The sequence below is a fragment of the Palaemon carinicauda genome, chromosome 6 (assembly GCF_036898095.1).
Source record: "Palaemon carinicauda isolate YSFRI2023 chromosome 6, ASM3689809v2, whole genome shotgun sequence".
Classification (NCBI taxonomy): Eukaryota; Metazoa; Arthropoda; class Malacostraca; order Decapoda; family Palaemonidae; genus Palaemon; species Palaemon carinicauda.
The window spans coordinates 5,377,125-5,391,486 of NC_090730.1; the positions used below are offsets into that span (position 1 = coordinate 5,377,125).

Below are 14,362 nucleotides of genomic sequence, written 5' to 3' on the forward strand. Positions count from 1 at the left end.
AAATATTTTTTGTAACTTTAGTGCCAGTTATAATAGTTATAGGGGGATTTTTTTTTTATTTCTTTTAAGGAAATACGGGTTCAGAAGTATATTCATGGATTTATTTTTTTTTTATCTCCTTTACACAAAATAACCCACATAATATTAATCTGGCCTGTACATGTCTAATGTATTACAACGGTGCAAGAAATTTTAAAAATTGTGAATTGATCGAGTCATGAACATAGTGTTGACTTGTATAATTTGACAATGTGAGTGAAGGAAAAAGATGAGCTTGTAACAGACATGGCAGTTGACAGCAAATAATGTAATGTAACCATGGCAATCATGTATTGATCGCAAAATAAAAGGTGCACCTCTGTTCCCTGTTGTCATATGGAATTCCATATTCCAAGAGGGCTGTAAATGTGACTCGCTACGTTGAAAATACTGCGCTATAAGGTATCTGAGATCACCTTCCTTTGTTGTTTAATAAAATTCTTTGAATACTGTACATTACAGATGCAATTAAACGTTGTATACTGTATGTAGATTAGATATCTTATATGTAGATTGGCCTAGTGAGCCATAGCATTGCACACAGGATAAAAGCAGTAGCTCTATATCTGAGAACTCGTCATACTCTATTCATCATCTACTAAGGAACTTATAATGTCTATGGAAGGAGTTCAGGTGCATACAATGCTATAAAAGGTATATCTCATAACTGACAAAGTTACTATAAAAATAAAAGATTATTGTGGACATGCTTTTAAAACAGATGGAATAATTTGCCAATCATTGGAATTTGTCAAATAATGCTATCACTTCAGCATTTGATAGGTACTTGAAATGATCTCCTCCATTACAATTAATTCCCTTGAGAGGCATTTTCATTGGCATATCGATAACTACCATATGAAGAAGCTTCATTTTTACTAGTATCAAAAGAGGTAGAAATGCTTTTTGTGTGTACACCAGTGCTCAATAAAGAACAACGTAACTTGACACATGGGAGTAAGGACCAAGAATAGCATCTATAATTTATTTTTGGAAGCTGTGGAAGAAAGCTTGTTTTGGTAAAGTGTAGTAACCTTCCATGCAACTGCCCATGCATAATGCAAGCTATGAATATACAGTAATCGTGGACAAATTATGGACGCTTTTTGTAGAGATGTTGAAGGGTAGAGTCAGGAAGGCAAGGCACATGTGGTAGAAAATTTACTTTTCTTATTCATTAGACATTGTGGGGACCACTTTTGAAAAGGGAAGGCATGTTATCAACACCCATAGCCCATCTGAATGAAATTAAGATAAAAACTTAAAGAAAACAAAGCTTGCTTCACAGTATTTATTAATTGAGCTATGTTGGAAATGAGAATATTTGATGATTTTGAATATAAAAGAATTTAATATTGTCATGTAATCTCAATCTATTCCCCATCAAAAGAGGGATTCAGTATCACTCAGAATTATATCTTTCAACGTTGAAGAACTTTGCTTATAATTTTCTTGAGCCTGGTGTAATTGTTAGTAGCACTTCCTAGAAACAATAATTCAGGGGTCGGTTTGAAGAGAGCTTAGAGAATTCAGCTCAATCTTGACCGCATTATCATTCATGAAGTTTTATATCATGTTGCCTTTTAATTTGTTTCTGTTTCTCTTCTGTCCACGTGGTCCAAGATGTGATCTGTGATCTTTCTCCATGACTGTCTAGTTGTTCCTACTACCCTTTGTTTTTATTGAATCTTTGCTTTTTCCTTTCTCTGGTCATCGTGTGCCGGAATTGCCTAAATTTCTTGTCTAGCTTCCGAATACCACATCTTCATGTTTATTTTAGGCTTCTCAATGTACTTCATCTGTTAGTCCTGGTATTTTTGGAATTTTGAATTTATTTCTGCTGCTACTGCTTGTCTAAGACGAATATACATAGTAGATAGTTTGTTTCTGCTATCTCTTAGAGAAGACTCTGGTTCACAGTTTAACCTAAAGATTGTATCGTTTAGTGAATACTGCCAAGCAAAGCCAAATGGTAATGTTTTATGATTCAATATTATCTTTTAGAGATTTTAGATACAGTATAAATAATAGATTTGTGCTGTGTAACAATGGATATGTCTTATTCATGACCAGTCCAACAATCTCAATGTAATTTATTTTTATTCTGTAAATTCTGTCAAGATTAGCTTTACTTTAACTTCTAATATGTTGCACAAGGATTAGGTATCCAAATCTTTTAAGCTCTATCCTGTCAAAATAATAACCTGGATCCCCTCCTTTTCATTTAGCTCAACATATGCAATTTGACTTGAAGATTCCTCCTGTGTCCATAGAATTGCTGGTCATCTTTTATGCTCAATATATTGTACAGTTTTCCATTCACCCCTTCTCATGACCTGAAAATTCCTCCTGTGTCCATAGAATTCCTGATCATCTTTTATGCTTAATATATCGTACAGTAATGCATTCACCCCTTCTCTTGACTTGAAAATTCCTCTTGTCCATAGAATTCCTGATCATCCTTTATGCTTAATATATTGTACAGTATTGAATTCACCCCTTCTCTTGACTTGAAAACTCCCGTGTCTATAGAATTCCTGATCATCTTTTATGCTCAATATACTGGGGTATCATACAGTATTGCACTCACTCCTTCTTCTCTTCTGCCTGCGTCTTCCATGTGATTGCTCTCCCAACTGATTAGATGTCTCCCTTTTCTTTCCAGCTGATGTATGTTTAGTTTATCAATTTTTGTTTTGTGTTATAATTAATGTGGGACGTTATTTATCTCGGATGCTGTGTACATGTCTGTCACCCTCGTTATGCCGGATCCGTGTTAAGATACAATTTCATCGTTTGTTCAGTTCATATAGTTTCGTATTTCAGTTTGTTGGTTTCCTATTTCCGTTTTTTTTATATATGTTGCCCCTTTTATCTGTTAGATATGTGTACCTGATCCTCTGTTTGTAAATGTGATTTGGTCCCTTCTAATTCATTGCTGTGCCCCTTGACTTTGATCCCCTCTTTATTGACCCCAAAGTAAAACAGTTAAAGGTCGCTCGTGGATGTCAGAGGCTAGGGATGAGTTATTGCACCGTCACATAGTGCCGTAGAGACTGAACACACACACGAGTACGATAGGCGCCCAAGTGCCCACTCCACCCAAGATAGGACCAGGGATGACCAGATAGTGGCTGCTGATGATGTGGCAGGTAGACCCCCTTTCATCCTTAGCTTGCCAGAACAGTAAAGTTGGGAACACTAATGTAAACTATTGCTCATTTAGCACGGCGCAAAATCAGGGCCCCCACAGTGCAAGTCTTCGATGTTTCCTCTAAGACTACCACAACCTAATTACAAACAACTCTCAAATGATAAATCTTCAAATTGAATTTATCAGAAAAACTTGTTTTCATCTTATTCTTCAACAACCGAAGGTAATCTAATCATCTAAATTTATAGGAACTTGTTAAATTAGATATTTTAAAAATTTCTACTGGTTAATCTATGCATATGATTATATGCATATATCATGTATGTCATTTATCACTACTAATATGTGTATAATGTGACTTTTGAGCTTGTCCCAGGAAAGTAAAGAATGTTGGCTTTATTACGTAATAATTTGATTTAAGTTTTATCGGGAAAATAGTTATTACTAGGCAAGGGATTTTCAACTAGCTTGAAGTCGGTGACAGTGGTAATTAACATGCAAAGAGAATGTGTTATGCATTGCTTATGATTTGTCACAATTTACTTAAAACAATATGTGGGTTATTCTTTGGTTCCTGCAGAAGAATACAGGAGCATTGTGAATGTAACACGGTGGTTGTGAGTTTTAAGAGTTGAATTCGTTATGGGAGATCACTCACAAGCCTAAATGCTTGTAAACTAAAACAATTTTTCCCATAATAAATCAAAAGAATTACTAGATGCATTTCACACATCCATAAATACACGTATACACTCATTTTTAAAGGTTTTCTAATGTGATTTATTTAACAAATTGTTTTTAAAGGTTATAATATGAATTATTAAACAAGTTATAGCCCCTAACATGAGAAATAGATACAAATCAATAATTCATGAAGAAAAATATACTTTATTGTATTAAAGGATTTATATGACGTAAATATTAGATGAAGTTACTGTTGTACACGGTAACACTTCCATCCTTGTCTCGTGCAAAACCGTGCAGGACATCTGCGCCATCTCTTAAGCTGGTATGATGGAGTGTGTAGGAGTAGTTATGGATATGGAATGACCTCGGCAAGTGCTATAATCCCTCTCACCAGTGCGCTTCCGAGGTGCTGCTGCAGCATATTTTTTTATTAGTCTTTCGAGCCAGCGTAGTACCTATACAGGCATATTTCTTTTGAACCTCTTGTCATGATTACTCTAATACTGACGTTTTCCCACTTTCCTTCATCAAAAGCTTTTGATAGTTTCACCTGTTACAGCATACCTGTCTTTCATCTGTCCCCTCTACATTGATAAAAATAATTTTTAATTCTAATAAGCATTTGGCAGGGTTTCATCTTTATTTTTATCAAGGTAGTAAAATATAGATCCTACATTATCAACATTTACATTAAAAAGAAAATAAGCAAACTATAGTAGTACCTCAGTTTACAAGGATCTTTAAATATAAACAAATAGGGTGACAAGCATACAGGGTACAAATTAATATTTGATAAGCATTGCATCGGTCTGCGAACAGCAATTTAACTTCGTATGGGCATTCATTGAAGAAAAGTACTGTACAAATGAGACACTCATGCACAGTGCCAAATTTCTTGGGTGTAGTGAAATATCTGCAAGTTTAAATCAATATGCTTTAAATCTTTGATGCGAGTTGAGGTATGCCTCCATGAATATATTTCCCATATGCAGTACTTATTTTGTGCATTTTTTAGAATTGGGCCAATGTCAACAAATTGAGCGTGGGTTCTTGGTATGGTAACATCTTTTTTTTTTTATTATTATTTTCTTAAACTGTAATCAGTATACCATACTTATCAAGTGCTTGATTTATAAGAAAAATTAATGTCAAAGTACACTTGCTTTCTTTTGTTGGGATAACATTTTAAATATACAAAATGCAAAACGTTTCCCATATGGGTTCTTTTAAGGTGGGGATATGTAAAAACAAGCATTGAAATGCTCAACATAGTTACAGAAAGTTTAGCAAAAATATTTATCTTTAGTTTTATTTTAATTGACTTAAGATGATTATTGATTGATTTTGAATACTGCACTGTACTTTGTTGGTCGAGGGAAATGGTAAAAATAATTTTTTGCCTTTGGACTGTAACACGCAACAATGTAACGTTTATGAAACCGCATGAACGTGAAAAATACCTTTTGAATGAAAGGGAAAGACAGGTTAGAAATCATGAAGTTATTGTTTGATTTAATGTCAAGTATGTTTTGAGAGATAATGAGTATAGTAGAGGTTGAATGTTGAATAATAAGTGATAATGTTAGATTTTTTTTAAGCCAACTTTAAAAGGAAATACTTGATCGTGTAACTCCTACATCCTAGATATTCTACAGAATAGCATTGCTAACTCATACAGTACAGGATTATATTATACTTTGGGAAATTGGTATGAATTAAATTGTAACATTTATTTGTTTCTTTTATTTTTAATTATCAGATGGAAGCAGAACTTGAGGTAGCATCAGCAAAAAATAAAAATGAATTTGGCTCTGAGGATCAGTCTCCTTTAATACCATTGGAGAAGTCTATTAAACCTGGCTCTCTCAGAGGTTTTGATACCGAAGAGAGGAGAGAGATCACAGACAATGATGAAGAGGAGGAGGAAGAGGAAAACACAAATGCTCTTGGGTATGAAGAGGTGTTGCCGATAAAGAGGACCAAAGAGAAACGAGGAAAGAAAATGACAAAGAAATCTTCCTCCAAATCTCTTTCCTTCCGAGGTGTAAATTCTTGTAGGTCTGATACAAACAAGGTGGATATCATGGAACATCACCAGACCAACCCAGCTTTATCTCTGGGGAAGGAGAATGTTGAAGATCCCAAAAGAAGGGATAGTGAAGATGAAGAAATGGGAAAGGTCGCAGCATGTTCCTGTAAGTCGGAGGAGTTGGAAGAATTGAATTCTAAGGTGGTTACTAAGGGAGGTAACAAAAAATATTCAGTTAGAAACAGAAGATTAAATGTGGGGAAAAAAACTAAGAAACAATCGGAGGTTGGCTTAAGGAAGAGTGATAGGCAACATACATTCGCCAAAAATAACAATGAAACAACAAAAAGAAAAGGGAAGGTGCAAGTACAAAATGTGAAGGTCGAAGCAAATGCTGATGCTGAATTAGAGGGAGAAGAAATTAAAAAAGAGCCTGAGGAACAGGTTGAAATTCCTCTAATGACTGGGACATTCAAAGAAGAAAGCAAGCTACAAATAAAGGAAGAAGCTTCTCCTGTTAAAGTACAAATCGAAGATTGTGATCTTTTTCGGAAGCCTAGTTATTTATCAGCTGAAGAGAATGATGAAAAGCACCTTGACTTAAAAGTAAAGGTGAAGGAAGAATTGCCACAAAATAACGTGAGTGATAGCCAGACGATTGGTGACGGTATCCTTGAGGAAACGAAAGTAAAAGTAAAGTGTGAAGCACTGAAAAAGGAGAAAGAGGAAAAAAAGGAGGATTTGGAGGTTGGAAGCCAGGTTATGGAGCGCAAGGATTCAGTATGCACGTCAGACAAAGGCGACAAGTGTGTCCCCCATGATTGCCTATATAAAGATGATCTTCAGTTTTCCAGAGAGCCAAAGAGTTGTATACTCTCAGAGGAAGTACCTAACAGACATAGCAGTGAAGAAAAAGAAGCTGAAAATGTTACAGACACTGAAGAGGAAATTAGGAAAGAGGGAATTGGTAACACCTTGCAAGATGTAGAAAATCCAGAGTCACAAAAGGCTATGCTGGATGAATGCACACCAGGTGAGGATTGTGAAGCAGATCCAATTAATAGAGAAGAAAATGAGGTTTCTGGAAGGGAAGGTCTCAATTCCAGTTCTGTAGAAATGTCAGCATTGAAGGATTCCAGTTTTCTTAGTTTTGATTTAGGTTCAAAGGAGCAAAAAGTGGTTAGAAGAAAGAATACCTCCACAAGGAAGAGAACAAAATGTAGGGTGAAGAGAAAGCCAAAGGACAAGGTTCAGAAAGATTGTAATGATGTAAAGGCTAATTTTGATGCTTCTATTGGAAATGAAAGTACTTCTAATGATGAGTTGTTGAGTTGTGGGGAATTACCATCATCTCTAGCAAGAAATCAACTGGCGACATCCCAAAGATTGCCATCAACTCTGGAAGATGAGTCCAGTCTAGAGATAACAGCAAAATTAACAGAGGATCCTTTTAGTAAAACTTCGGGGGCCAGTGAATCAAGGTCACCTCTGGAGAGGGAACTGGAAGATGGATTGACATTAGAATCTACATGCACTCCTGAGGTCATAAGACCTTGCACACCTGAGATCAAAGGACCTTGTACACCTGAGACCAAAGGACCTTGTACACCTGAGACCAAAGGCCCTTGTACACCTGAGAGCAAAGGACCTTGTACACCTGAGAGCAAAGGACCTTGTACACCTGAGAGCAAAGGACCTTGTACACCTGAGAGCAAAGGACATCGTACACCTGAGAGCAAAGGACCTTGTACACCTGAGAGCAAAGGACATCGTACACCTGAGGTCACAGGACCTTTTACACCTGAGAGCAAAGGACATCGTACACCTGAGGTCACAGGACCTTTTACACCTGAGAGCAAAGGACCTTGTACACCTGAGAGCAAAGGACCTTGTACACCTGAGAGCAAAGGACTTTGTACACCTGAAATCACAGGACCTTTAACACCTGAGAGCAAAGGACTTCTTACACCTGAGATCACAGGACCTTTTACACCTAAGATCAAAGGACCTCGTACACCTGAGATAACTCGTCGTTGTACATCCGAGATCAGAGGCCCTCGTACACCCGAGAACAAAGGACCTCATACACCCGAGATCACAGGACCTCATACACCCGAGATCACGGGACCTTATACACCCGAGATTAAAGGACCTCGTACACCTGAGATCACTGGTCGTTGTACACCCGAGAACAAAGGACCTCGTACACCTGAGATTGCAGGTCGTATACCCGAGATCACAGGACCTCGTACACCCGAGAACAAAGGACCTCGTACGCCAGAGGTCAAAGGACCTCGCACACCTGAAGGACCAGCTCCTTCAAGTCCTGAAGAGTCCTCTGACACACCTCCAAGTCCAAGATCACCTGCAGCAGAGTTGGAAAGAAGAATGTCTCCACTGTATTCAAAGTATGATGTGGAGGTAAACAGTGTAAAGGATGGAGTTATAAAGTGTAGAGGTCCATGCACTCCGCTCTCTGAACCCCCACAGTCACCAGCACCATCAATGGAAGGAGTAGATGATGGTGAAAAGATACACGAAGTGTCCTCAGCAGATAGAGATTTTTTAGAAGACACTGACATACCTGTGACTTCATCGTTTACATCAGCAGAAGTAACTTCCTCTCAAGCTAAGCCTGCACCGGTGAAAAGAAAGGTAAATTACTTGATTTAGTTATATGAAAATTTTGTTTGCTAAGTAGATATTAATGCATAATCTTGAGTTTTTGTCAGGTAATATGAAAATCTGATTTAGATGAATTTATCCAGTACAGTATAGCTTTCTCATTTTACAATATATGAAAAACTTTTTGTTTCCCTTTATATTATGTTTGTGGATTATTATATAGCAGAGATGTTTGAATGGGGAGTGAACAATTATTAGCCTCGTCACAGAGCATACTAGTGTCGATACCATTTTCAGATGAGTCATTGCTTGATTTAAGAATGGAGTTTATATACAAGTTACTGTTTATTTACTGAACTGTGCTGAAAGAAATTTTATAGAAATTATTGCCATTTCATGGCCATCCATTATTATAAACTTGAAAAATAATTAGTAATTGCTCTTCAAATATTAAGTTGATGCTTTACTATCTGAATCCAAATGATTTAGTTTTGTTTTTTCCTGTACTGTACAGCTTAGAGAAGAGTTACCTTAACAAACATCACAGTGATCGTTTTTAGAAATTAGAATTAATTTAGTATGGCCTTAGTGAATGAGTGAGACCATTGGAAATGGATGTTGATCATTTTGGTCCTAATTAATTTTTGAAAGAATATGATAGTAAGAAAGGAAGAACAGTTTGAAGATTTATTTGTTTATAAATACCTGTAAAATACACTAAATCATTGTGCAGATATTTATTTTTGGGGGGGTTTATATTCTTCGGAAAACTGTTGTGACCAAGGTTTTTGAAGTGGGAAAGTATTTATAGAGTGGATTTGACTTTCTGACTTTTGGGGTTGAACAGAGTAGTCTATTAAGGCGCAAGGTGCCTGTTGTTGTGTTTTGTGAGCTATTTAAGAAGAATGGTTAAAACTTAGATGTAGAATAATCCATATAACAATCAGTTATTTAATAAAACAAAATGAAGTTGATGGACTCCATCGCTAGAAGTTCATATTTTCTTTGACTGAAGTTTCATAGAAAAGTAATACTGCAGCAGGTTGTCTTGAAGATGTTTCAAAAGTCCTCTTATGATAATTTGTTTCAAAATAATTATAGTAGTCATTACTGTGTTTGTCACTGTTGGTTAAGAATTAAAGAATCAAAGTTTTGTTTGCCATTTTGAAACTCAATCCATGTCCTTCTTTCCCAGCTGTCTATTTTGGAGTACCGCAAAAGAAAAAGTGTCAGCAGCGAAGTTGACGGAAAAGGGACAGCCGTTTCATCATCGAGCTCCATGCCATCCTCTGCATTATTGTCCTTCTTAGCCAGAGGTAGCCTTGATGTAGAAGCCTCTAATATTTCTGTTGGGTCAACAGCTGTGTTGAATATACATTCGGCCGTTTCATCCTCTCAAGAGGGAGTACCAGGGGTCTCTCCCTCGTCATTATCATCACTCTCCAAAGGAGGCTACCTTCTGGACGCTGAATCTCCTCCCTCACCTCCATCCTCGTCTCCCCCTGATCTCCCGCTCTCCCCGATCCAGCCGTTGTCCCTCCTGCTGATCCCAGATGTCCTAGACAAGTCTGCTTTGAGAGAAAAGCCTAAAGGTAAAGTAAACCGGCTGTTAGTAGGTGTTGTGCTTTTTTCTTGTGGAGAATATTTTTTTATATTTCATTATGATGTGGCTATGATCCATAGATTGATTAGCTTATGATTTTCCTGATTGATCTAAATTTTGATATTGATAATTCCTAGGCAATATTTTTGTTCAACAGTTCATATACTTTTAAAGTACATTAAACGTTAAACACAAATGTCTAGGAATTCATGTCTCCTCTGCAATAAAACCCTGTTATCAGTGTGGACTCGCTTCTAGTTTTACTATTGTGCTTCCCTTCATACATTTTGCAAGGATTTTATATCATTGAAGGCTTGAGTAGTGATGTGTAGTCTTCTCATTTTTCAGGAGGTATTTGTTGAAACTGAATTTTATTTTCTTTTCTTCTTCTTCTTCTTCTTCTTCTTCTTCTTCTTCTTTGTCTACATCTTTTCCCACTTCTATGTGGGGTCGATGTTTCTGGTCAGCTTTCTCCATCTACCTCTGTCCCACACCTCATCACCGGTTAATCCCTTTGATCAAAGGTCATCCTTGATACCCACCTTCGCTTTGGTCTCCCTCTTCTTCTCATTCCCTGTACCTCCCTTTCCATCATTCTCCTCCCAATATACTGTTCATCTCTTCTCATGACATGACCATACCACCTCAGTCTACTTTCTTGATCTTATCTGATAGTTTTCTAACTCCTGTGGTACCCCTAATTACCTCATTCTCATCTCTGCCACATCCATCTTCTTCTCTTCTGTCTTCTTTATTGCCCACGTCTCCGCTTCATACATCATTGCCGGTCTCACAACTGTTTCGTGTACTTTACCTTTCAACTTAACCCCTATTTTCCTGTCGCATAGTACTCCATACACTTTTTTCCAATTCTATAGAGGAAATGCTTGATTTTATTTTGATTTGATTCTACATGAACGGAAACGCTCGTCCTTTAAGGAGTATGATGTCAGCTTGGCTGGAACTCTGCTGTTAGAGTTTTAATGAGGAGAAGCCCTGCTCACTCGCCAGCACACTGAGATGCCACTTTGATTCAGCTGCCAAGGTACACACACACACTCAGTGTTCATTCATTGATTAGATTGTTTTTCCTTTCTCTTAATAAAGTTGAAGTGTGTGCATTTTTGTGATCAGCGTTGAAGTATGTGTGAATTTTAGTGATAGAGGGACCACGCATGAACTTGCTGTCCTGCGTTTGAGTTCCTGGATGTAAGTGCGTCACCTTCGTGAATAGGATTCACATGGAACCCCGTTCTTTGTTCGTTTCTTGCAAGGGCACAACTGTTCTCAGTTTTCCTTGCAATGAGTGTAGAAGTTGGCCGTCAAGCAGTGGTGTGAGTACGGGAGGAAAAGGAAGAAGCTGAAGTGGGATTATTTGCTGTCGAGGTCATCCTTGAAATTGAGAAAGTCTGTTGGCTCTCTTCTTTCTTCTTCAGGTAACTTAACTTCTGATCCATCTATATCTCCCTCTTCCGGGCCAGTGACGAAGAAGGATGACATTGACTGTGACATTAATCTCGGGCAAGTTATGAGGGAGACGAACAGTTATTCTTCGCTCTTCTCCTCTGGTTACCCCAGATCTTGGACTGATCCTGGTTGCTCACAAATTGCCATGAACAGAATGGTACCCATAAAAGGCTGATTCTCATGACAGAGGTTTCAAAGGCATTGCCCCTAGGACCTAATCTGCTTTGCCAACCCCACATGCAGAGGTTCCAAGGCACTTGCATCCCTGTTACTTCTTAGATGGAGACTATCCAACGTCTCCTTCCTGAGAAAGGTTCTTTTCAAGGTACTGAGATGATGTCTAGATATCTCCAGAAGTCCTCTGCAATGGTCTATCAAACAAAGGGACATTTTTATGCCTTTGGTGATGTAGAAAGGGTAACTCACCGGTCAGAGCTTCTCTTCTGTTGATTGCAGATTTTCTCATCTACCTTTGCTGGGAGAAGCTCTTCTCAGTCGCAGCAATGAAAGGCTACAGGTCAACCTTACACTAGGTCTTCCAACTGAAGGGCTTAGACTTTTCCCCAGTAAGAATTGTTGATTCTCATTAGGAGATGCAGTCTTGCCTGAAGAGAACTCAGATCACCTGCATGGAATGTACTCAGTTCTTAGGTCCCTAAAAATGGCCCCCCTACTAACCACTACAACATGCATTGGATAGTGACTTTTTTTCCTTGTTAACCTCAGCGAAGAGTAGACAAGCTATACGATATTTTCCCATGTATCTCATTCTAAGGGATTTTGTAAGATCTCTTTCACCTATGTTCCATTGTTCATGGCAAAACCAAGAATCCTGCTGTTGAGGACAACAGGTATGAGATATTGCCATCTCTCCCCTTTGGAACATGACCAACAGTCCAGATAATTTGCTTCTTTGTCCCTTCAGGGCACTTAGATGCTTCTTGAAAATAACTCAATTCTTTGGGCTGCAGATTCAAAATCTCTTCATTAGCGGTGGCAGGATTAAAAAGATTTCAAGAAACACCTTTGCCTTTTAACTTTATGAAACCATCTAGGAGGAGTATCCCCAAGCAGCAGAAAAACCTGATGAATCAGCTCTGATACAGGCTGACGAAGTCAAGAGGAACTAACTGAACACTATTTGCAGGAGTATACCCACAGGTCTTTGGTGGACGTTATTTCACTAGGACCAGTGGTAGCTGCTCAGCAGGTTGAGTAGAGTACCTAGTTCCTTAAGTGAGCCATCTTCCTTCCCTTTTCCTGGGGTGCAGCAGACATCTCGTTATTTTCTGGATCGTATGTTTGCTGAATCCCCTACTGTTGCTACCTCCGTGGTCATCCAAGGCACCGGAGGAAGCAGCAAGGCCTACCGGAACTGCGTCACAATTGCTGCCACATAGAGAGGAACATAGAGAGGAGACGTCCCCTTTTTTGTTTAATTTGTTTGATGTCGGCTAACCCCCAAAATTGGGGGAAGTGCCTTGGTATATGTATGTATGTATGTTTGATGCAGGTAAGCTCCAACACTGAGCAGTGTTCTATCTATAATGATATACAAGTATCTCCCCCCCATCCTAGTTATAGTACAAGGGGGAGGATGGTTTTTATGTAGAACCCATTACTTTATATGGGTCTACATTGACAGTATATCCTTATAATATAGGTTCTTCCACGACCATTTGTCCATATACGAAAACTTAGCTAAGTTTGGAGATCCTTTCAAAGTTGGAAGTGGGCAAGAGTTGATACCCCTTATCTCTTGAGGTTTGAATGCCTTGACATCCTGGAATCTTAAACCAGCCAGTGTGGTTAAAAGGAGTTCCTGCCACTTAGTGATGAGTCTCATATTAAAGGACAAGGTTTTGTATCCCACAAGCCCTAGGTAAAGATCAGAATGGTGTCCGTGTGCTGGCAAATGGGAAGGCCCGCTACCTATCGGTAACTACCGACACGCCTCATTAGAATTTTAATAGCAGAGGTCCAGCCAAGCTGAAATCGTACTCCTGTTGTAGGACTCGACTTTGTTTAGTTTGGGAAAATAAAAATTAGTTTTAGAATTTATATATTTAGTATTTTTTCAGTGTACAGTACCTGATTTTGATTCTTGGATTCTGTCTTCTTTTCAGAGGTGAGGGAAAATGTTGATTATGAAGAAAATGCCTCAAAGGTAACCAGCACATTTCTAAATGTGAAAAATGTTAGTGTTAATTTATGTAGTAAAAGTGAAGTTCATGCCCTGAGTGACAGCAGTACAAGTGATAAAAAACCTGGAAGTGGTAAAATAAATGAGAGCAATCATTTGAAAAATGAAACTTTGTGCTCGAAATTAAACAATATTTGCTCTACTAGAAACAGCAATATCAGAACGAGTAATCCTAAAAATTTATGTAAATCTTCAAGCAAATTAAATGTTAGTTGTAAGAATAAGACTGTTAAGAACAGCAAAAGCTCCTTGGTAAATGTTTCTATGTCAAGTGATGTTCTTGGAGGTTCTCCGTCTGCTGCTGCGCTCTCTCCCTCCGCCGATGTCACATGGAATGCAGCCCCCACTTTGCTCGAGCGTCAGCGGGAAAACTTAACTGAAAGACTCCGAAGAGAATTTGGATTGTGTGTCTCGGATGACGAAGAGAAATCGGGTAAGAATTCTGTTTCATACATGTGTTGGGTTTATGATTTGATCTGTTATGTTATTTAGTGATGGAACTCTTAATGATATTAATCTCACTCATTGCAATACATCATGATGCAAGTACTCTGC

The 14,362-nt window shown here is 38.1% G+C and overlaps 1 protein-coding gene across 6 annotated transcripts in view; it reads left to right on the top strand.

Annotated features, from left to right (window-relative positions):
- upSET overlaps window positions 1–14,362 on the top strand; it is a 64,785-nt gene that overhangs the window by 47,562 nt on the left and 2,861 nt on the right. For 5 of the 6 annotated variants that reach the window (XM_068374918.1, XM_068374916.1, XM_068374919.1 and 2 more), the window contains exons 13-15: window positions 5,640–8,564; window positions 9,730–10,126; window positions 13,731–14,240. In XM_068374918.1, coding sequence (XP_068231019.1) covers window positions 5,640–8,564; window positions 9,730–10,126; window positions 13,731–14,240 — 3,832 coding nt within the window. Of the gene's footprint in view, window positions 1–5,639; window positions 8,565–9,729; window positions 10,127–13,730; window positions 14,241–14,362 lie in introns of those variants that run through there. The other variant, XM_068374922.1, reaches the window with a different exon arrangement.